At 42.2% G+C, this 25,106-nt stretch overlaps 1 protein-coding gene across 1 annotated transcript in view; it reads left to right on the top strand.

The window, feature by feature from the left end:
• Nucleotides 1–25,106, top strand: part of LOC146987410 (receptor-type tyrosine-protein phosphatase gamma-like) — a 421,581-nt gene that overhangs the window by 331,461 nt on the left and 65,014 nt on the right. The window contains exon 6 of the mRNA XM_085776580.1: nucleotides 11,397–11,463. Within this exon, the coding sequence (XP_085632706.1) occupies nucleotides 11,397–11,463 (67 nt within the window). The remainder of the gene's footprint in view (nucleotides 1–11,396; nucleotides 11,464–25,106) is intronic.

The following is a 25,106-nucleotide window of genomic DNA, read 5'->3' on the forward strand; positions in this document are numbered from 1 at the left end:
GACAGGAGGTGAGTGTTGTAGGTGACAGGACCTGTGGATCTGGTTGCGTTGTAAATATGGTTGTATCTCAAAAAAACAATAATAATTGCTTTGATCCAAATTAATACTCAACATGTTTTCTATAAAAAAGGAAATACAATTAATCTTCTAACTAAAACATGGAAAATGTGTAGACTAAAGCTAAAACAAATTTAAAATTTAGTTTCATTAATATTAATTGTTGAATTTTGTGTTTGCATGAAAGAAAAAACAACAACATTTTACTAATTGCTTTTTCTAATTGCTAACAGGGTGGCAACTCCAGTCAAAAGATTAGTCCAATATTTCCAACAAACACCTCATGTTTGTGTTTAACTGGAATGTGCAGGCTACAGTGGCACTGATGAGGAGTTCCTCAGTAGAAAACAAAGCTAACAGGTGACCGGTGGTGTGAGCCTTGTCGTGTTGTCAATGACAGAGAAACACATTAAGGAGGAATATTTGCTCTTAAAGTGAAATATTTGGAGTATTTACTTCTCACAGCTGCTGGTTTGTGTGTCTCTGAAAAGATCCTTTGGTGCACAACTGCAAAACATCCTGCTGCCATGACACCGCACCCCTCTCCATTACACATGGAGCAGGATTATCTCAACCTGTGGCGTGTCTCGGTGCATCATGGGGGCATCAGCTGAAGATGCTGGTGTGACACCCTACATCTGACTTTCACAAAGACACCTCAGACATGCCCAAACTGCTGCCAATGATATGATGTATTTTCCACCTAGAAGAGAGGATGACTGAACTGGTTCATCTCAGGTGTGAGGTGCATCCAGGGAAAGGCAGCAGGTGGGTCAGCAGCAAAAAAAACAAAAAAACTTGCACCCCAGCAAATGCAGAGAGGAGTGGCTGCCTTGCTTTGCAGCTGGGATGGCAGTGGCAGGTGCTGTATAGACAGTGCTGGCTCACTGCAGGTCTTGCTCACCCTTGGACAACTCCCAGACCGTGTAGGAGGGAGACTGTCCTTTGAGTAGTGACATTTTATCGTTTTCTTTGTTTCTGTTTGTTGTTCATAAAAAGAAAAGGAGTTCGGCTCTGCCAAACCCATCTCCGCCCCTACCAGCGCCCCGCCACAACCATTGAGAACCAGGCAGAGAGGCACTTCTAGAAAACAAACAGGAGGGAGGGACAGGTTAAGAAGGTCAAAGGTTAATGATGATTCACAGGATCAGGTTAGAGAGGAAAAAGAAGGAGGGATGTGATAATAAAGGGAACAGGGTGTTAGTGGATGAAACATTCAGGGATAAATGAGCTGCAGCACAAGATTGTGGAGAACTTTTAACACAGTAGAGCTGCAGAGACGGATTAAGCCATTAAGGAGTGGAGCTGGTCAGGTACAGTATGCTATGTCTCCTTCTACGGGAGAGACGTCATTTAGTTCATTCAAATGACATGTCATTTTAAAGAATTAATGAATTGAGTAAGTGATTTACATTTCAGGAGGAAGGTCTTCTCATCACCATCCTCTCTGTCTCCTGTATGATTCAAATGAAAGAAGAATAACAGGTGTATTGGTGATCAGAACAATTAATTGAACAGTCCAGAGTTGTCCTTTGTCAAAGGATAACTTTGACAAACAGAGGTCCCCAGTCTGTGGGCTGTGGCACTGAATGATATTTTGCAAAGAAGTAAACCTAAATTGAAAAGATTACAGTATATGAACATCACCATCTAGCCTATACTTGACTCCACTGAACTCCTGGCTTATGTAGAAATATGAAAAGTGGTGTGGAGCTGAGACTTTGGTGCATATCAGCTTTTAGCAAAGAAATGCATAACCACCTGTGACTCAAAGCAGCCAGACCCTTAATTATGCAGAACTTTAAGTTCGAATAAAATGGAAATAAGTCAGTTGTATAAATTTAGGCCATTACAGGAATGATTTCAAACAGGTTTTTGGTATACAGTATATGCGCTAGCTTCATTTTTCAGCCTGGGAAGTTGATGCTTGGTCAAGAGACAGATGTGAATTGAGTGTTGAGTGTCTCTTGATGGAATTTACCGAACAGCAGTAGATACATGTCACCAGCTCCTATGAAAAACGCTGCAATACAGATGATAGCTGCAATACAATGCTGGCAAATCAGCATCCGTGTCAGTAATGCTCTGCCAACTTTTGTTAGTGTTGGTGTAAGCACGCAGCTGTCAGAAACAGAATTCATTCCATGATTTGTAAGAAGTTGATTTTTCATGCCTTTCAGAAGATACCGCATCACCTCCCTCCATGACTGCTGCCTTACTTATCACACACTATCACTCATACTGAAGAATCAACAGCAACGGTGTCGCTGTGCTGTGCTCTACTTTGCTGCGCTCTCTTTCTGCTGAGGAGTGAGCTCACTAACTGCAGCAGCCAGGTCTGTTTCACGCCTCATTCAGATGCAGAGCTGTTTACACTTTTCATATTTCAAACCATGAAAAAGAGTGAGTCATTAGTGAGCTTATCAGAGCCGGAGATAAGAGTTGCTTTTTAATATGAGATACAGTGATGGTACACAAGATCATTCAACATGGCGTCAGTCAGTGTAATTTAATTCATCAGATGACCAGTCTAGTCTAGTTCAGTACAGATCTGAGGTCTGTGCTCACCTAACCTAATTGGAAACTACTGTTTTATTTTACAGTTAGACAACAGAAAATAAACCGTGTAGAAAGAGGCTTTGGATCATTTTGTTCCTTATACAACTGGATTATTTAAAAAGAGATCAGATGCACATGAGACTGGTGATCATTTGTAACAGCTCCTGTGTGAAGATACTGCTGTATGAAGGACAGGAAGGAAACGCACACTAGACAACTGCACACTGCTTCACAGGTTTCACAAAATCTCAAACATAATCATGAGGTACAAGTTCTGTCAGAGCTCAACACACTGCAACTTAAGAATCTGAACAGTCAGAACACATTCAGAAAATATCTTCATCAACCCATGCTGCATATATACACAAAGAGGTCCAACCAATGGCTCTACTCTAGGATCTCCTCAGAATAAAGGCCAAGACATACTGGTCAAAGAAGAAGAGTGATGAATCCAACAGGGACACACGTTCAATTTATTCATTTGATTGGAACAATCCAGTATCACATAGTTTCAAAGCAACGCATGAAAGAAGGTAATTGCTAATTACCGACACCTGTCCCTGTATTAGCCTTTACATGCCATTAAAACAGCCAATTGCAAAAACAACACAACACTGCCAACACAACAGATAATACCCTACAATTTAAAATACAGTTTAAAACATCAGAAAAACAAGCTGGCAAATAGTCAAACAAACAAATAACAACAGATGCAATTACCTAGAATAGCACAGCTCTGGTTTGCTCTTAGTGAAGGATCTACATCTGAGGTTAATTAGATTGAGTTGATCATGTGATCCAGAGTTGACAGCACTCTACGGAGAAAGCCTATTGTGGACACACTGTTATTGTGTTACTGTCCTGCCTTTGAATATACCTGGAGAGAGATGCTGGGGCTAAACTATTGATACATTTATGAAATAATTTGACAAAGCAAAGATGAATAAAGCTCTCCAAACTGAGTGGATTGTATCTTTTCAGTGTGTGACAGTGATGTGATTCCATCAGACAGGCTTTTTCACCATTATTTTCATTGCCTGGTTGTATGAGGATGTGAGGGGTGCGACTGGAGACGGTGGTGCTGAAGGCCACTCTGTGATACAATATGACAAATAAAATGAAAAAAGAAAGTGGAACTTGTCAGAATTTACAACATGTTTGTATATTTAGTTGAGTTTGGAGTATTTGTAGCGTCACGTGTTGTCATATTGATGATGGTGTTTTTTTTCCTTTGTGGGGGTGTGGTTGTTTCTGTTTTTTTTAATGTTTCGTTAGGTTTCTGTGTGTTGCAACTAATTTTGCATCTGCCTGCTGGGAGTCAAAAAAACAAGACCGAAGAGATAGCATGACCAATGATTTATTCTCTATACAGAACCACGCAGCAGACTAGTAGCTCAGAGTTGTGCCCAATTGACCAGTGGCTGGAGCTCATTCTTATACTCAATCCTATGGTTATAGGACTCTACAACTCCTACAGGGTTATCATGAGTTCATCCTGTCATCTTCACTTTGAACAGAAGGGTTCACATCCCATGGTTCAATAGGTTATTTCCATCATTCTAACAGACGAAGAGGACTACGACATCAAAGTTTTCACCTCAACTAAGTATATTTTAAGTCACTGTGATTCTATTAATGAGGAGAGTTTCACTTAGTCCACTAGTCCCCTTTAGTCTATGTCCACTCTTTAGTTTTGCTCTAACAGTGATCAGAAACTGTATCGTTTCGCCAAATCTGAGAGGGACATGAAGGTCAGGTTTTCTTTTGCCAGGTCTAAAGTGGTAGAATACAGCAAAATCATGCCAGTTTCCTGCCTGCCTTTCTCCTTGTCTTCCACCACCTACTGATAAATTGTTTGAAAGAAGTCCAACCGTCACATCCATTACACCATTGATGCATCAGCAGTTAGCGCGGCCATTGCCAAGAGAAGGAAAAGAGCCTCGGTACGACACAGAAGGAGGTGAAGGAAGTCAAGAGAAGGAGGCTATATGTAGTGAGAGATCTTGGATGGATGAGAGTGGGAGGAAGGGACGGGCAATGAGAGAGAAAAGTGGAGGAAGAGAGAAATATGAGGACATGTCACATTGTGCAGTTTTTTTTCTGATTTGTCACTGCAGTGGTTTGTCCCTGGAGAGAAAAAAAAAAGGGGGGGGGGTATAGCTGTGGGAACAAATGAAGAGAAAGAACAAAAGATGCAGGGTTTGAAGAGGGAGAACGGGGTAGATGGAGAGAGAGAGAGTAGGACATTGTGAAGTGAGGCCTGGTGGCTGAGGATCTCAGGGGACGAGCCTGTGGGCTTTCAGAGACAAACATTAATAATGAAACCCTAATTCCCCCTGTCCTCCTTTCTTTCTCTCCTCCTCTCTGTCTCTCTGTCTGTCATTTTCTGTGTGTCTCCATGGCTGCCTTCATTGCTTTATTTCTCTTAATCTTTTTTTCCTTTACACACACACACACACACACACACAAACACACACACTTTTTCTCACCCACTTTCTTGCCTTATACCAAAAACAAGCTTCTTATTGCAGTTCCAGTTATTAACTTCTGCTGCTATTTGAAATGATTACAGATTTTGTGTGCGTGCGTGTGTGCGCGTGCACGTGCATGTGTGTGTGAAAGAGAGAGAGGTTGGGAGTAAGTTAGGAACTGTGTCCAACATTGTCACAATTAAACTTTTCTCTACTTCCCTTGAGTTTTTCCCATTCACAGTTTTCTTCTTTATCTTTACATCCGAGTCATCCAAGGGGCGGAGGTGGATGGGGGTGGTGGATTGTTATCTCTTTGGAAAAGCTCAGTTGGTTAGAAATCATCGTCTGATGTGAACTCTGAAGACACTGGCTCTATTCACACAAAAGCTCCATTGGACATTTGTATTTAGGATATGGCAGGGCTACTTCTGTTTAATGTCTGGTCCAACTCATTCAAACGTTTGTGTTCTCACGTAAAGCTCCCACAGGTTATGTCTTGTCAGTTCTGCTCTGATGTTATGCCACCGTGCATCCGCTCCTTATTTGCCTCATAGTCTCTGGAAGCTTTTTAGTTGGACATCAGATCCATTCATCTCCTATGGCTTTAGGTGTCACACCACTCCGCAGTGAGGTGTGGACACTCTGACCTGACACGCCAACAGGCTTTAAGTCCATGGTTGTCTCTCAGCTCAACTAATCCGATGCTCTTCTAATGTTACAGATGGTTGTTGATCTGCCTTAAAGGGGTTGTATCACTTCAATGCTCATTGATCGCCACTACCCAGGGCCACCCAAATGAAATTTAAGTCAGTATTGCTTGGCTATGGAGTAACATCTGAGTCTGTACCATCTGTGAACTCATGTCATTTAGCCTTATGCTCCTTCTGAGCCACTGTGTTCCTCTAATGAATGCGGTCTAACAGCCCAGTCTCAGTTCGTTCTGGTTGGTGGTTCCCTGATTATGGAACATGCGACCAAAGTTTAGCAGAGCAGAGACGTCCCTCTCTATCTTCAAAAATCTGTTGAAGTCTCATCTCTTCGGAGAGCCCATCTTCGCCTGACGCCCTCACATGTCTGACAAGCTCTTACGATGAACTTTTACTCTACTTAATTGGATTTTCTTGCACTATTGAATAGATTTAGTACATGGTACTTAATCAAAGTCTCCTACTGTACTGAAGCTTTAGTGATGACCCTCACTTGTCAGGCTTGTCAGGAGTAGATGTGAAGGGGTAACCAATTTGTATGTAATAAAATGTGTAATGCATTTGTACATATATGAGAAACACACTTTTTGGGATACAAGTGGACTGGCAGGAATGTCTCTGCTGCGGTTCCCATAGAAAGGCCATAAACTCCATCCCAGGAAAATCCTGAGAGTTCACTGATGTGCAGGATTAATCCTTAACCATTTGGCTTAGCTGAGCTCGTACTGAAAAGTATTCTACTGATGCTTGTTGCTGTTCCTCCACTCACGTCGCTGCTGTCCCAATAGACTGATTCACAGGTCTAACAATCCCTTGCTTCAATAACATGGAGCCCTTTTAAAGTTCACAGTTAAAATGTTGGTAGTAAGTTCAAAAGGTCAGCTTGTCACATCAGTCAGCTTCTTCTTAAACTGATTTGTGTTCCCTTTAAAGCCGCCATCTTGTATGGGTCCAAACAAATATGTAGTTACAAATGGGTGCCTACAATGCAGGTTCATTGCACAAAGCATAAACCATTACACCACTTGTTTGCTTGTGCCACAGCAGACGCGTCAATGGCATGGTTTAGGAGCATACATAAGGATGGAAAATGAGCTGCAGGGCGACCTTTGAAACAACCACAACACTCATTATGGTGAAGGTGGGATCAATATAGAACAGGACCTGCTGTTATGATATGAAACCATAATAAACCGGCCCATTGGAGAATGTATTAAAGCTGCTCTGAAGGAGACAGGACTGTTGCTTACACTTTGAAAGAAGCAGCAGGGACTGACAAGAATTGGACGAGGGGTATGCGTCTAACAGCTGGTCCCCAGCACCTCCATAATCAGCTCTTCATGCATCATGGTAACATTATGTGTTGTATGATCAGTCACCACAGGCATGTGAGTAAACAGAATGAAAAATATATTTGTATTCCCACCCACTTAAGGGAATTATATAAAATTGTTCAACATATCATCCATAGAAATGGTTTGCTTTGGAACAGGATTGGTTCATGTGCTCCATGAAAGCACAGAAATTGAACAGCCTGTGTTTTGTTCTATGTGCTTTTGCTGTGATCCAAGCAGGCAGACAGTGAAAGTACAAATCCCAGTAATCCTTCACACCCAACCTGATAATTAAATCCAACTAGCCAACAAGTGTGTGTTTCAAAATCCAACTGGACATTTTGTGTGTTTGTAAAATGCCTAGGTTAAGCATGTGTCACCAAATCCAGGAGAGATGAGGTAGTGGAGAGTGGTGGGACGGAGGAGAGGCATGACAGCAGTCTTGGCAATCTCTAAGCCGTTGGATATGGATGCTGGCAGTGGATTTGTGTTAGTTTGGGTTTTAGTTTTGTCTCATACACAACATTGCTCCCTAAAATGTATCTGCACCAATGACTGGAAGTAAAAAAAACTGAAGCATCTGATCATTTGGCCTTTTACCTTAAGAGATTACTTTTTAAGATGTACTATAGAGTTTGATTAATCACTCTGTATTTATCACTTAAAGTGTGTACAATGATGAGTTTGACAGGGGTATGGTTATTCTTGTTGTTGTTGCTCTTTGTCGTTACCAGCAGTAGATGCTGTCACAGTATTTGTAATACCCACACCAGTAGCAATTTCAGTCTGCATAAATCTAGGGGCAAGGAAATTACACCGCCCTGACTCAGATTCACACATAGGTGTGAATCACAGTGGCGCCGTTTTCAAACGGTCAGCCAACTCTGGCTCAGGCTTTTGGAGGGACATATAGGCCCCTCTATTGTTCTTTTCAGAGCACATGGATAGAGGTCCCAACACCACCTACTGCAAATATTTCTTGGTTGTCTGCAAGCGCACAATGTAAGCCGGCCAGATGGAGCTAAGGGATCATACTTGTATCTAATGCAATATCTGAGCATTTGCAGGTGTGACAGTTGGCAGTCCTGTCACTATGCCTCCAACTGATCATGTGCCCTGGCTACTTGGCCACAGGGATGTCCCTTTGGTCGAATGGCAAGCACACATGACTATTACCCGGGAGACTAGGGTTCAAACCCCGCTCGGGCCCTCCTTGGTCCTGCCACATTCTGGCGTTGTTGGCAGGATCCATGTAGCACTAGTGGTGGGTCCATGGATTCCTAATGTGTGGCAGCCTGCGTGGAGCACGAGGACGTGCTTGTGAAAAGAAGGGGAGAGATGTGACAGTTGACGGTCCTTCCACTATGCCTCCAACTGATCATGTGCCCTGGCTACTTAGTGGTAGAAGAAGCTAGTAGCAGTTGCCTAGTTGTAGCAGTGGCTATAATAGTAGTTGTGTTATTAATTGAATCGGCTACAGCAGGGTGATCATGGCAAAGAGTGTGTTTAAAGTTGAATTGAAAAATACACATTAATTACTGTAGGATGATACAGAAGCAGGATCTTCTCTCTGAGGCCCATTTGCTTTCATCTTGTAATTTGCCGTGCTCATGTGCAATAGGCTGTAGTCTCTAAAAGCTAGCTTAACTTAACTCGAGCGCTTAGTACTTATTGTATCTGTCGTTTTTCATGGGTGTGCCTGTGTCCTGTTCACAAATGCTGGAGCTCAACAAACAGAGTGAGGAGCAACAGTTTTGGACATGTGTGCATTGAGGATAATCCTGGGAGCTTTGACAGCTAGCTAACTACAGCCAAAGTGACTGTGTCGAGCTGTCCTTGACTAAACTTCCAGTTTGCACACATTATTAAACACATGCAGATGTGTGTGGAAACTGTACTCTTTCATTAGAAAATGTGTTTAGAGCGGTAGCAGCCGCAAGTAAACAAGCGAGTTACACTGTGATTTATCATCTAAAATCAATACAAGCTGTCAGACTAATTATTCAGGATGTAGTTATTTGCTTGGTTCTGTTTGTCTGTTTATCTTTAAAAGTCACTGCACACCAGTGGATCACAGTGGTAGTATTAGCAGTTGCAGGAACTGTTATAGCAGTTGAAGTGGTACAGTAGTTGTTGCAGTAGCCAGACAACCATGACTGACACTTTCCATGTCAGGTGAGTCTTTCCTCTGCGGTGTAGTGGAGATGTTACACCAAGCACAGAAGTCACACATGATCTATTATAAAAGGGCTGCAATGCTAACATTGTAACACAACACAGTGTGTGACTAGACATAACTGTAGGTTTTTACATGTACATGGCAGCTGTTACAACTCCCTTGCCCAAGACAAATTCCCCCTTGTGGGACAAATAAAGTTTATTTGATTTGATTTGATTTGCTCTTAACGTAAGAGATAATACAGAGGGCCAGTGGCAAATTTGCCTTATTGTTTACCCCTGGATAATGTGAAATACTGAAATGTGTGCTGTTTTTGAGAAATCAGATGTTTCAACCTGTTTCTCTGAAAAATGAAAATATAAGTCAGGTCTGACAAAGTCAGCAGCAGAGACAAACTCTCATTTCCTCTGAGCAATACAGACCTTGCTGCAGATAGTTGGAAACAAGTTCCCAATGAAACTTGTTGACATCAGAGCAGTGATGCTGTGAATCCTATATCTGTACATGGTTTGCAGGCTTCTGGATTTCTTGTCTTTCTAAATGAATTCTTGATTTGTTCTTGACAGAAAATTTCACTAAAATGCTACTGTCTGCACAATCAGTTTCTAAAATGGATATATATGTTTGTTTGGGTTTTTTTTTTTTATGTCTGTGCCATATTCAAATTCATACACCTACAGTGGAAGGTGTCTGTTCTGTGTCACATGAATAAACACCAAATCTATAGATCATACAACACACCCGCAAGGTGAGAGATAAACATCTGACACAGCCAGTGCGTTGGCTCTAACACGTTAACATGGGCGCTGAAATGAAACCAAAGCACAAGAAATGGGGAAACTGACTTTTAATGCCCATTTTTTTCGTACATGTTTTACATGTAAAAAGCCAAGTGGCCGACTGCAGCCTCTGGTAACTGTCCATCTCACTTGTCACCCCACAATGAGCTTAATAACAGTGATTTTCTGCCATTTTAACAGCACGTCATTCAAACGTATCTCATCCAGCCGTCTCCTCCGAGGAGACACTCCTCGCAGCCATTTGAATACAAAGATAAAAACAGGCATGTGTCCATTAAAGCGGTCCACCTTTTGCAGTCTGATTGATTTCCTTTCGACAAACCACTCCACTGTGATGTGGTTTAGAAAAACACAAAGCAGCAAAACAGGTTGTTTTTCTGTGCTTTCTTAACAAACATGTCACTACAGAGTTGGCAGACCAGACGCAATGTTGTTGGGGTTTAAGGTTTTTTTGTGCTTTGGTTTTATTGATTTTCAGCCACCATGACAACAATGACGCTCTAATTGAAGACAATGAAAATGCATGTGTTACTATGACATCACACACACTGAGTTCATATGAAGAGGGCCTTTGAGAGCTTGTTGATTGCCGCTGTTTGTTTCTTCTAATTACACTGCACTTGTTTTCTCAGTGTCTCCTTTGTGCTTTTCCACTTTTTTTCCTCCCCCTTTGTCACTTTTATCACCTTCTCTTTCTCCCAATTTAACCCCAGTGTGTTTTTCCTCTCTGTTTTTCTGAGGTGAACCGAAACACATACTGCGGTGTGTGGTTCTGTTATCTGTTATTATATATAAGTAGATCTGTGGTTCATATAGTTTTGACAAGTGGACATTTATGGGTCTGAGTCAGTACAGCAGCAGCAGCAGCAGAGGATGTGAAATACAGCAGGTAGTTCAAACTGACAGACACAAAATTACTTGTGATGACCCTCGATGAGCTTAATGGGTGGAGTCAAGTCTTGAGAGAGATTCAGGTCACCTGGTCTGGCCAAACTGCAGAAGCTATAGTGGCAGTCAGGCCCTGGCTTCCACACTGTTTGCCTTTTTCTTTTCACTTACGTGCAATCAACTTATTTCTCTCCTTTTTCCAGCCATGAGTCAGGTCGTGGCAGAATAAAAGTAAACAGTCTGTTGGCTGCTCACAAACAAGCCTGATGGAGGGTGGATGTCGTTTTTGGTTTGGACTGGTCGGGGATATAAATGAGGTGTTTAAAGAAACACTGTCTCCTATAAATAATATTGTTATGTGACTGTATCTAACAGCAGATTTTTCTTTTGGTGTCCCTCAGGTGGGAGGGAAGGACAACCCTGCTGTCGAACCCATAATCCACGGCCTGAAGGGAGTGGTGCATCACGGTGAGTGGCAGCCCCAGTGCCCAGTCACAGGGGGAACAGTGCTTTTCTGTATGCACACATACATTAACCATGCATTAGCACCCAAGGTTTTAACCTTTTTTAGCTCATTGTTATTTGTTCTCCAGCCCACACACTTGCTGCAGGGTGAATGTGTAGGCTGTGTGTGCTGCTTATTTCACTCCAGCATCTACATTTCAGAACAGAATGTGTGAAAATACATATTCATAATACATATTGCAATGATGTTATATTTCATCTTTCCCTTGAATTTCGCACCTGTGTGTGTGTGTGTGTGTGTGTGTGTGTGTGTGTGTGTTTGCAACAGAGGATGGGAGAAGCTTAGACTTCCTGCCAGTCAGCTTCCAGTTACATGATGGCTCTAGATTCATTCAGTTTAATTTGTCGCCGCATTTATTTGCAAACTATTACAGCAAAACAATTTTGCCATCCTGGTCCATGACATGATGTATTAAAAATAAACCCACATTCAGGTCCAGATGAGCTGTATAAACTGATGAGGCATAATATTTGAACTGCAAATTTGCTCAGGTAATTTCCCCACTGTACTCAGGAGGGGTTTGAGTTAGTATGCTAAATTAGCACTGTTAACGGAGGCCTTATCACTCTGAGCTATGGTGATATTATGTCCAGTTTCTAATTTTCTAATTGACTGCTAAAACCCAGAGCTCCCAAGAATTAAGGAAATGGGCAGACGTGGTAAAGTCGGCCCTGATATGAGTTAAACATTAACATCAAATTAAACTGATACAAGATAAACACTGAAGTGCAAATGATAATTGTGTGCAGTATGCGTGTGTGTGTGTGTGTGGGGGGCATTACGGCACTATGGCAGGATTCGCATACATTCAAGCAGTGCTCTGTTGTGTTTCATTATATTTTAGCTAAAAGCAAACACTATAATTAAGTATTTCCATATTAAGCCATAAGTGAAAGGTTTAGTTTTGGTTTTGTTCGCCACATTGAGGGGTCAGTAAGCAGGGATGTATACAGTCTATGAACGGTTAATATTTCAGGTGTGAGAAATGGAGGCGTGACTGGAGAGGGGCTGCTAGTATTTCTCCGATTTTGGATATAACTGAGTGGTTAAGAGCAAATTAAGTAGTAGAAGTTAGAAATTGTGAAATGGTGGGTGGACTATTGTTCATGGCAGCCATCAAGGCCAAGTTTATCATGTTTATCGAGTACTAGCTTTGTCTAATATTGGGCTTGTGACTATTCGAAATCTTATCCAATGCTATTGATGAGTCAGACAGATTTAAGAGAGAGGAGACAAAGGAAATGGAAGAAAGGGATGAGTCATCGTATGAGAGATAAAGTTGATGTTAAAACTTTTTTCTTTTCTTTGCTTGAAGCTCAAATAGGTGGAGAAGATTTCATTAAATTGTGGTATTAACCTGTGATACATAAACAAATTACAGGCTATGCAGATATACAGTATATGTGGTAGATTACTTGGGGTCTTATTGCCTGCGAAACAAGTCCTTGGATCTTCCAAGCAACAATTTTAATTGAATTCATGGCGACGAGATGGGGGAGTTTGTTTTAGAGAACACGGGGAGTAAATTAAAAACAACAAACAAATTTCAAATGAAAAGGTTCCTTGTGATGCTAAGGTGCATTTTCTAACATTGGGGGGTGACAAAGATAAGTGAGAGGAGGATGATGGTGGGAGAGGTGGAGCATTAGAATATGTGCACATTTTTAAAGTATTAGACTATAGATGGACATCAGCAACATAAATCTCATCAGAAATGCTGCACTTCTATTTGACCAGTGCATTAAATATTTATTCATCTCCATAATTAGTTGCAGTTATATAATATATAATACTATTTGCATTCACACACCTTTACATGCTATGTCCTCTCTTTCTTACCTGCTCCTCTGCTGTCCTAATGCCATCTGTCTTTCCTCACAGCATACCATGTACAGTATACTATTCTGACCAAGCTCAGAGCTACATGACTCGAATAACTTTAAAGTATATACAAGGATTTATTCATCTTATTTTCACAGCTTTCACTTATTTTTTTAAAGCCTCACTATGTAGGATTTGTGGTACTGGAACTCTGGTTGAGAAGAGCAACTGTCTGCTACTGTGTCTTTCCCAGTAGCCGATGTACCGGACCAGTACCGAACTTGCCATCATTACCGGTACCGGTAACATCGGCATTGTCATTACCAGTACCGTAGTGCAGTTGCTGCCGTCATTACCGGTGCCGTTGCCAGTACCAGCAGTCCCGTTGCCAGTAGCCATCCCTGTTGCCGGTACCGGTGCCGGGCAAAGCTCAAGAGCTTGAGGGAGGCTGGCCCCCTGTGTGTCTCAGCACAGTGCGCTGGTGTGTGGGTGAGAGGAGCAGAGAGACCGGGCTCGAGCTCGGGCTCTGGAGTTCAGCGGAGCTGCGGTACCAGGACCACGGTGTTGCTACCCGCACAGGAAAGTTACAGAGTGCAGTTTCAGCCGACGTGACCTCGCTCAGGCTGCAGCAGCAGCACCATCCATCCTATTAACCATTTTTCTACCACTTCAATGAGTTTAGAACAATTAGTTTAATGTCAAAAAAATACATAGTGGGGCTTTAAAGCAGAAGTAAGCGATCCGGTCGTTTTGGGTAACTTCTTGTCAGCCGACGGAGTTAGCAGCCCCCGCCCTCGTCATGGGTCTATTGGTCCTCGTCCCTACGTCACCACATTCACGCGCATCCCTTGGCTGCACACACAGCCCTTCATGCCGTTCTCTCTCCTCATTGGATAAAGCTTGTAGGATACAAGGAAGTATACAAGACGTTTTCTCCTCGGCTTACAGCAGAGCAGAGTGACTGACAGACCCATGTTTCGGACCAAACACTCTATGTAAGTGATTGCTGTCGGAAGATATAACTATTTAAGACTTATATTAACACAAAAATTCTGCTTACTTCTGCTTTAACATCAAAGACGCAATAAGTATCTCCTTTTCTCACTTATGATCTTCAGCAGCTCCACAAAACAGCGGACCTGCTATACAATACAGTAATGTATGGGGAGTAGTGAATTTGGGAAAGACACAATGCAAAGCAATGCATTTTTAAGTTGCAATTGGTATGCCCCCGTCCCCCATCCTCCACCCCCGCCCACCACCCACCCTGCCTTACCGTGGTGTAGTCCACTGCCTGCTACCTCACTCCCACACACCCGCCTGATACAAGCAGTTGTGGCTCAGAGACGAGAATAAAAGGACGTACTATTGTGTTTCAGAGCAGCCAAACGCCAACTAAGCCCCCAGTGACATTAACCGCCATGTGATGAAGTCTTCACAGGAAAGGAAAGAAGTGCTTCTGGAAATGTTAATGTAAAGGTGGCATTAGAGAAAAAAAATAGACATAGAGAACAGAGGTGAGCAGAGAGCAGGGACAGTCACACAGTCTGGAGTCTCAGTTAATGTCTGTTGAGCTTTTGTTTATCACTGTTTTTGTGAAGTAATTTCTTCTTTACACATTTTATTCAAGCACACAAGGGTTTACTGCAAGGATGTGGGGCAGCATCTGACAGCTTTGATGAATAAGTAAATGAATTTGAGAGTCTAAACAGAGGGAAAGAGTGAGAGAGAAGAGCAGACACACAGAGACTGGAGAGAGGCCTGTGCTCACAAACTCCTGTTTTTTATGATCAGCTCTGTGGTGATTGAGAGAAACCAGAAGTGCTGAATTGCTTGTTGACCAGGGCAGAGAAATGTGCTTCTGGCATGAACAACAGTGATGCACTGCTTGCACGATGTGTGAGGCGGACTAGAAGAATGTCTGCAAATGAAAGTTGACCAGGCTGAAACAGAAAGAGGGGAAGCTTCTGAGCCTGTGCTACCTGGTGGTGCTGATGATGTGGCTGTGGCACCGGGATGCAGTGTTCACAATAAGGCAAACAATCTAAACTGATTTTAGCTTCTTTTTTTATGTGGCTAAACCTATTTTCTGCGTTTGAGATACTTGCTCAGCTTCTGTGCTTCTGCTTCTCTAAACCTGGATTGACCTGTTTGCCTTGCCAGATTTAGCTGTAGCAGAACAATCATCTTCCTAGAATATTTACTTTTTGACTGTAATATACAAGTAAAAATATATTTACAGGCAATCACACATCTAGTCAAGTAAAAATGAGGTCTATACTGATCAAATACAGAAAGTTATATACAGTGGTTATCAGAAACAACGGTCAATAAGGGACATATAGTCTCTCACTCATCCCTTTCAGTGACAGCAGCCATTAATGACGGTGAGCGGTTGATGTTGACTGGTGACTGTCACTGCAGCAGGAGGACTGAGTGCTGCTGCTGGGTGTGATTGTAATTAACAAGGTCACTTGGTGGAAGCAGGAACGTGGATCCGATGCTGTTCTCTGCTCCACAGGGAGAAGATGCAAAGACAACTGGGGTGTAAGTGGGACCGTGGTGGGATAATCATCTGTTGTGTATTATTTTATCAAACTTTAATTGTAGGGTACACCAGCTTTGATTGCACTCCTCATCAAAAAGTCTCATCCTTTTGCATCATTTAGCGCCTCACATACAGTTGTTCACACCATAAATTAGGACTTCTGGGATGATTCAGTTGTTGTTTTTTTTCCTTCACATTACAAATTAGAGGATTTTACATTGTTTTTTCGTTGGAACTTTATGCCCTAAGTCAAAAACGGTTGTCTCACGCACACAGCCCTGAAGTTCATCCCTGTCATGATCAAAACATTTATCCTAAAGCAATGTTCTGTCCTGCCCCCCCAAAGGGCCCCACTCTCCTTGCAACAACAGAGCAGCTTCAGAGGGAATTTTTAGAGCTTCGCTATACACAAATAAAACTTTGATAAAACCCCACCGTATGATACTTGCACTTTATCTCCTGCTCAGCTGTCTTGGAAAAACTCGTCTGCCTCCATAATTCATCTAACACAAAGACCACTCAAGTTCAATCAAGGCCGCACTCCCGTCTCTCCCAAGGGGGAAAGTGGTTGGCTAATTTTCTCTGTCTCCACCAGTGCTACTCTACGGAGCAGCGGGTGGTTAAAATTTTCACAGCGCTTTCTCCTCTTGTTGCCGGGCTTGTCTGGCGGACATGCACCACAGGTCTGACTCTGCTGTCTTTGTACCTCATGCCTTGTTGCATTTTACATGAAACCTCGCTGGAACAAATGCCCTCTGACCAGCTAGCCAGCGAGTGGCGCCATGCCATCCCTGTGAAATCAGCCCGGTTAAAAAATAAATAAATAAAAGCCGAGTCTGATTTACATAGCGGACTCATGAAAGGCTCCGGCGGCAAAGAGAGGAGCCCATTGTCTACACAGAGCTTGCAGGGGCTTTGGAGGCAGATGCAAAGACTGATAATGATGTGGTGGGATGATGTGGGAGACGAGAGGTGGAGTACGAGCACAGTGATAGCTCTCATGCTCTCATGCTTTTATTTTAATGTTGCTTGTAGTGGTACTTTGTAGAGATGTTATCATCACTAGTACAAAGATCATCATCATCGCTACTGTGAAAAAGTTTCAAACACATCTGGAATACTCACAGGTGTCAGAGGATGAAACGCCTGCCGTTGTGCGCCGCTGCCAAAGTGGATAACTCATTGTTAACACATGCGGATGTGATGTTATAGACGCCGGCGTATAGAGCACATCGCATGATGCCAATTCCTGCCCAACAGAATAGTACAAAATACGCAAAAGAAACAATAGATAGTAAGTAAATTTAATCTGGAACATTTGAAACATTTAAAAACAGGAGCTAACAAAGGGCATGACTCCACGGCCATACAAAGGCTCCATCGCTTTTGGCTTTAAACCTCAATCCCAACACAGCCAGAGGGTGGAGGTCAGCAGACTTCAGTTAAATCCCCATGACCGGTGGATGCCAGCCGATGTGTTGCTTTATATGTAATTAAAATAATTTAAAATCAATTTGGCACTCTATGGGTAACCAATGTCAGTTTGCCAACACTGGTGCGAGTTGTGATGTGTTACGCTGTGTGTTTGTTACCAGTCTGGCAGTCGCGTTGTAGACCAACAGGAGCCAAGAAGGAGAACAATGGTTCAGGATTGTGAACAGTGTGTTGCACTAATCAAGGCGGGAGGAGATAAATCCATGAATGTTTCATTCGATGTAATGAAACGATGATATAGTTTTAACTAAATTAGTGTTTTTCAGATGGAGATTGCAGGATTAAACATTACATTATTTATGTACTACTCAATTTTCTTTTTCTTTTTTTCCTTTTTTTTAAGATTTGCTCAACATTTACCACTAAAGGACCAATAAACTGTTTTTATCTCTCCAGCCCTCCGGGACTTATGCTGACGACTTCTGTCATGATTAAGCTTCATGAAAATAAATGACACCCAGTCCTTGATAGCTGTTGGGCAGTGAAGAGAGAAAAGAGAGATAAGAAAAAAAAAACATAAATAAACAAAATAACTAAATAAACATAAAATCCTCACGTTTCCAAAATACATGATGCGTTATTGTGGATATAATTAACACATACAGTATCAGTAGCATATTCTGTGTGAAATGTAATGTAAAATTCATGATGCGACTGACAAATTATGCTTTTATTTTGCATCTTATGTTATCAACAATATTTTTATCATCCATGGTAAATCTTCAGCAGATTTCATGGCAATCTGATGTGTTACCTAAAGGAAATATCACAGTTCCTCCTCAATGAACATTAATATTGACACCATCTGGTCTGTAGTTGTTCCGATACAGAAAGAGTTCTCAAAGAAGAGGATTAGAGTCTGTTCTGAGACAAAGGCACTGAAGGCACTTGAGATACGTCCTTAGGAGAGTTTTACCATCTCATTTCATCTCTTCCATTGACATAATGCACAGCACAGCTAGAGGTGAGGTGTTGCAAACATCCAGCGCACTACACTAGAAAGTCTGAGCTGACCATAACAAAGCTTGCAAACAAAAACCCCTCTGTTTGCCAAGTCCAAAATGATGGTCTTAAAAGAATCTTGGCATCACTCACAACCATCAGGCCAGAACAGCTCAATTATCCACTAAAATCAAGAGAGAGGCTTTAAGGACGATCTTCCAAAAGGAGGACAGATAAATAGATAAATAATGTGTCTGCCCCAAATTTCTGGAAATCCTGTTGAGCAGAGGATGAAGAAGGAGCTTAATGTGAGCTCTGTAGAGGGGAGCCACAAAAGATTGGATGTGAAAGACGGGGGCGATTAAGCCCCCATCAGTAAAGGAGTAGTAGACATACTTGTACAGTAGAAAAGAGAAAGGAGTAGGATATTAACAAAGAAATTCTCTTTTACGTGTTCCCATACAAGTGCCACTGGCTTGACATGGTACCTCAAATCAGGAGAAAGCGCCATAAGCCATGTACACCCTTTAAAAATTAATTGACAATCAGGGTCGCAGAGTACCAAGTCAGCGGAGACTCTGTGCAGTGAGTGAGATAGTGAATTAATGGACTTGTAATTTGTGCTGGAGGAAGCCGAAGAGTAAGGGCTTCATTTCAGCACAGTGACATGAGAGCAGCAGGAGCACTGACACTCAACTAGATAAACAGAGGAAATGACACAGTGCTGACACAGAGGGGTGTGTATGCTAAATATACAGCTGCTCTCAGACTCAGGCTCTCTACTGTCTCCACACTTCTCCAGATAGGACTGTTATAAAATCTGTTAATATCTACCAGTTGTGTTCTATTACTACTATTTGTATATTTTGCTGTTTCTCTGTTGCTCTGACTGTTTAACTCTAAAACATAGTTAGTTTAGCTGCTACCTCTATGGCCGCCAGGCTCAAAACAAATGACTGTTTTATGTCTGTGTACAGTAGATACCTCCCAGCTCTAGTCGTTTAGTTAACACACTGACCTGATCTAATACGTATAACAAAAAAGTGTGTTAAGCATATTTCCTGAAGTCAACATTTTTCTTCAAAATTATACACTGGCACTAAAGTTTCTACATGTTAGTGTTGTTTAAAAGAAGCTCAAAACTGACTGTATTTAGTTTGAGGTTGAATTTCTAATGTATTTTAAAGCAGATATCATCGGCACGGCCGTTTCGGCTAATGCTGTGTTCAAGGCAGGCTTTTGAAACCGTAAGTTACAGCTTCAAGTCACAACTACGACTTGGTAGCGTTCCAGGTAACCCGTAGCTCGTGTTTTTACCGTCCTGTTGTCTGTGAAAGTTCCCTATAACGGCCACTCGTAACTTCCGACCCGTGAACTCGTACCAGATCGAACTGGTATGACTTCACAGGAAGGAAAAACACAAAGTACGAGTTTCCTTGAACGCACCATGAGTTAGCAGCCCCCGCCCTTGTCAGGCATCAATTGGTCCTCGTGCTACGTCACCACATTCACGCGCATCCCTTGGCTGCACACACAGCCCTTCATGCCGTTCTCTCCCCTCATTGGATAACACTTGTATCCCACAAGGAAAATTTTCTCCTCGGGTTACAGCAGAGCAGAGTGACGGAGAGACTCGTGTTTAGGCTGAAATACTTCATGTAAGTGATTGCTGACGGAAAATAGGACTATTTAGGACTTATATTAACAAAAACATTCCACTGATATCTGCTTTAACTGACTGAAGGATTTTAGCGGTAGACTGCTCAACTCCCAGCTGCTCCAAGGCATCCTGTTCCAACATGTTTTTGCTATTTTTAATTTTCTGGTGTGTTTTTTATGGAGAGTCAGGCACTTCTGTTGAAGATTCAACTTCTGGCAAAAACCTCCTGAACATCTGGTTCAGAAAAACAACCATAACAAAAATTAGCAGCAATCTTAGCTTCCATCCTTTCCCTTACATCTCAAGTCCAACATACACGTGTGTAAAGACTGACTTATAATGTGAAACTGCTTTGTTCAGTGCTTTGGTGTCAACTTCCATGATCCCATTTTATATTTCACGATATCACCAAATGCTGTCGGTTATTGTTTTGATTGAGTGACCACTAAGAGAAGTTATAGACTGTGTTTTTAAGCTGATCATTAAGCTGCTAAACAAAGAAATACATATCAAAGTGTGTACCGTAATGGAGACAAAGCTTAAAACCCAGGTTGAATAATAATCCCTGTATTTTTAGTTTGTACCTGCAGTGACCAACGACTTATGAGCAACTATAAACATGAGGCTGTCAGCTCTGCAGACTGCATCAGTATAGACCTCCTCACATTGCTCTTGAGAGACACACCCACACAGGAGAAGAGGTGTCACTATTTGGGCTCTTTACTGTGAGATAACTAGTGTGTGCATCAGTGTTCTCATTTAGCTCAAAATGTTTTATAAAGAAGGTCAAACAGGACAAAAACCAACTCATCCCTGCAAAAACCGATGCCATGGCTACCACGCCAACACTGAGAATCATCGTTCATGTCCATAAACCACTCAAATTAATTCAGACATTACCATCAAAGTCTTTACAATAGCAAAACACTATAAAAAAAACTAAAAATGTGACATAAAATCCTAATAAATCCACACAATAAATCCCAACATTTACCATCTGTTGATAAAACTGGTGAGCGAGTCGCTAGCGCCATGTTCTGCAGTAAAAATCCACTTATCACTGCAGAATACAAAGCTCTCGTCTATGCATTAAATGCCACCTCATTTCATGTGCAAATGAAGCAATCTAACTGCAGTGCAGATAAATGAGCCTCTGCTTATTTTATTCTTGAAACGACCCTTGAACACTCCAGGATTTCATACTGAAATATCCCTGACCATCCAAGACATGTCCAAGACCCAGTTTCTGTACAGTACATGCAGCACAGCTCAGCACAGCCGTCATGACTCTACTGTATTTATACTCTTTCATCATAAATGCTTAACAGCGCTCATGGCAAACCAGAGGCAAACAAACATCTAATTCATTCTGACACCAGTGCTTATTTTCGGCTGCTAACGGGCTGTTTGATATGGAATATTAATCACTTTTCAGCCATGCATGAAAACATAATTCACCCCCAGATAAGGTCAAACAGAAGAACTACATGTTTTAATCGTATCTTTCACACAATTTTTATTTAAGTAGTTGTTGTCGTCAAACTGCCTTGGCAGGCAAGGCGCTCTCTACTTAAGTGATTTTTATGAACATGTGAAAATAAAAATGCAAATGCAAAAGAGCAGAGGGCTGGTGTGTGACGCCTTCACACAGACCACATGTTGTGCTTCTCTACACAACTGCTGGTCAGAGGAGAATAAATGTAAACGAGAACGCCACAAATTCAGATTTGTATTTTGTGTGCTTCAGCCTCACTCAGTTTACAGTATGTATGAAATTAACATTTTTGTATTAAAGTGGTGTAAATATTGTGATGGGCAAGAAGGATTAAATTTAAGAGTGTTAATAGGGTTTTCTTTTCCTTTTTTTGAGGGAAGAAAAGTGTGTTTAGGTATTCAATGAGTTGCTTCTTTTGTTAACAACATTTCACAGGGCGTCAGATGAAGTGTAATTGCAGCGGGACAGATGCTGCGCTCATTGTTTTCACACGACACACCTCATTCTTTAGGTGCTCCTGTCAAATCTGCACTCTGAGTATCACCTGTCTGTTTCCTGCTTGAATTCATATATAACATTTCAGCTAATTGACCATCAAGTGGCCAACCATAGGGTCTCTCATACAGTACAGCTCACTCTGCTTTTGATGCATTTACTCTGAAGCCCACAGCTCAGACAAACTCAAATGTGTTTTCCTGCAGTCTTTCCTCATGTAAAAAACAAAACAACAGCTCCTAGGTTGTATATCCAGGTTCTCTGTGGTTGAAATTTTTCTAAACTGGAGAAAACATGATGACCTAAGTTCAGAAGTCACACGCAGAAGTAATTATTGCAATCTGATGCACTGCAGAGAAAGTCAAGAGTACAACAAGCAGCAGATGAACCACGGTTCTGAAAATGTCATGTCTGATTACGAGTATATAATCTGAGATAGTAATATTTTACCACAACTTACTTCAGGTGACATCAAATGCCATGCAAATTCAAAAGCTCCTTCAAATGTGCCGGCCAAATGCAGCCTCCATATCCCGAACTGTAGGTATAACCCTTTGTGGCCAGAACTATCCCACAATTCCTTTTGGACCACTTGGATTTGGTCCACTTGCCTCGAGATGTCAGCAAAGCAGTGGAGAAAAAGTCATTTAAAATAGATCAAATTACATTTTCGGCTCCATGTCCTTTGTGTTTGTTTGTTTTTTATGTTATTAATTTAAATAATTTTTAAATGTGATGGTCGACTCTGAGAATTCACAGCTGAATGAGCTACAGCTGTTTGGTAGGCAGCGGCACGTTGGGAGGCCCTGGAGCGCTCTTCTATAGGCTAGATCGTCTCATTTGCCATGACCATTACAATACTATGAAGGAAGATACAGTGACTGTATTGATGCAGTCTGCATATTAAGTATTTGTAACCATGACAACCAAGGTCTGGGACACCTGCCACCATAGGGGTCCAGTGAAATAAACAACCTATGTATATTGTTCCACTTGGGAGGGTTGGTTGATTTCCTGTTACTACTGCATCAAACCCAAACAAAACACAGTACAAATGTGTGTAGCAATAGAAACAGTGATGTCACTTGACTTATAGCAGCTGTGTTTGAGTGAGTGTCCTCACCCCCTGCTCAGTTCTTCAAACCCTGATCATGAAGTGCTTTACATCATGTCTTCTTCACCTCTTTACTTAATCAGAACCTGAAAGGTCATTTCTCAACCTTACAGGTGTTAGAGCTGCTATCAATTGCACCTGGGGTTCTGCCTTGTTTGTTTAGTTGCCATGGAGATACCTCAGTTTCCTTTTATCACTACGGATGGTTAAGTTTAGAAAGGAAAAAACAAACTAACATCAATTGTTTGAAAAAAGGAAGAGGCTGAGTCAAAATGTCACTGCCTTAAACCAACACTAAGGAACTTTTCAACCTTCATATAATATTTTCATAACTTTTGTGATGGTACATCGACTTATAACAGGTTGAATGACACCTCTGTCGTGGCCTGAGGGGGTCTGTATTATTATGGTCTGTATCGCCTTCACTGGCACTAAGCAGCTTTGAGGAGCATGGTAGGAACCCGGCTCTCACCTAAGTTTCACTTTCCCTTTTGCGAGTCACGACGAGGAGGGAGCAGCAATGCGGCACCTTTCCGTCAGATTGTGTATGTGTGTTTACTGAGAAATGATCCACTGGAAACAGAAACTTAGTTTGGACGTCTTCTGTTAATTTCCATGCACCGGGAGATCAGGATGTTTACGGCGCTATGCGCTGGTGCTCATGGGAAATGGAGTCTTCCTTCAGGCAAAACACCACCGCTTTGGGCCACTGGCGCCGCCAAACTCAACCAAAACTGAAAGTTCTTAAGTACTGCTTTAAATTTAACCGAAGCTTAACCTCAAGTGAGACACAAAAGTCTCATATGAATCAGCTCAGGAACTAAAAAGGCGTTGACAGCATCTTGTGGCTGATTGGGTTCAAGATCAGAAACAATCAGATTTAACTAAAACTGGCAACAATCTTCCACACAAAGTGCAAATAAGGTTCACCTGCAGATACGTGGAGGGGCTATCAAGGGCTATTTAAAACTGTAACAATCTGGATCAAGACAACAACAGTTGTGGCACAGTTTTAGATCAATATTGGCACCAAATATCAGTCACACACTGAGTCCTTGGGGCACCTCCCAAAATGTGACTTTGTGGCGTGAATGTGTGGCGTTTCCCTCGCTGTGGAATGAAAAATGAAGACTTGATTTACTAAATGAGGACGCTGAGGGACGATTAAATGAATGGACAGCTGTTCTGACACGACGCCGGAGGCTCTGAGCTTAAAATACCCACCATGTGATCACGTCCTCGTGCTGCCTCAGCTAATGTTCGACTTTTTGGGGCCCTCCTGCAAGACAAAAAAGACCCGAAGCCTGTCGCTACAATCCACTGCCCCACACTGAATCTTCATCCTCCTCCTCTTTCAAGCACCGTTTGCCTGCATGAGGCGTAAAGCGTATACACCAGCGGGAAAGTCTGTGTCTCATGCGTGAAGATGCTTCCTGAGTTTTGTGTTTGAAACAAGACAACGCCACAGAGAGCGTTCAGTTCTTCAGGGTATTAATTCAGATGCATAAATCATGAAGAAGGCCGGTCCCACTGTTCTCTGCTCCCTAAAGTACGCACCACCAGCCCCCACCTCATCACTATCAACCCCCCGCCCCCCGCCCCCTTCCTCCATCTCCGACTCTTCCTCCCTCACCAGCTCACTCTGTCGTGCAGATTCGACGGAGCTGAAAATATATCCCTGAGCTTGACGTTGGGGAGAGAGGGAGGGGGCTTGTCAGAGGAAGAGGGATAGGGGGTTTGGTGGTGTGGGTGTGGGGTGAGTGGGGAGGGTCTATATGTCACCGATAAAGACAGTGCATCTTCCCCTTCACCCTGCGTCGTCCCTGTCAAGTGACCCGCCCCACTGCACGCATCAACCCCATGTCCCACACACGCCAACGCCATCTCTCACCCTTTATTTCCACTCCTGTCACCACCTTCCTCACATGTTTCACCGGAACAGAGCATTGAATGTCTTTTCCTCTTCCTCCTCCTCTTTTTATCCCTTATCATCATTCCTGTCTCCTTTGTTCTGGC

This window comes from Trachurus japonicus, chromosome 5 (genome assembly GCF_045865225.1).
Source record: "Trachurus japonicus isolate A0001 chromosome 5, Traja_1.0".
Classification (NCBI taxonomy): Eukaryota; Metazoa; Chordata; class Actinopteri; order Carangiformes; family Carangidae; genus Trachurus; species Trachurus japonicus.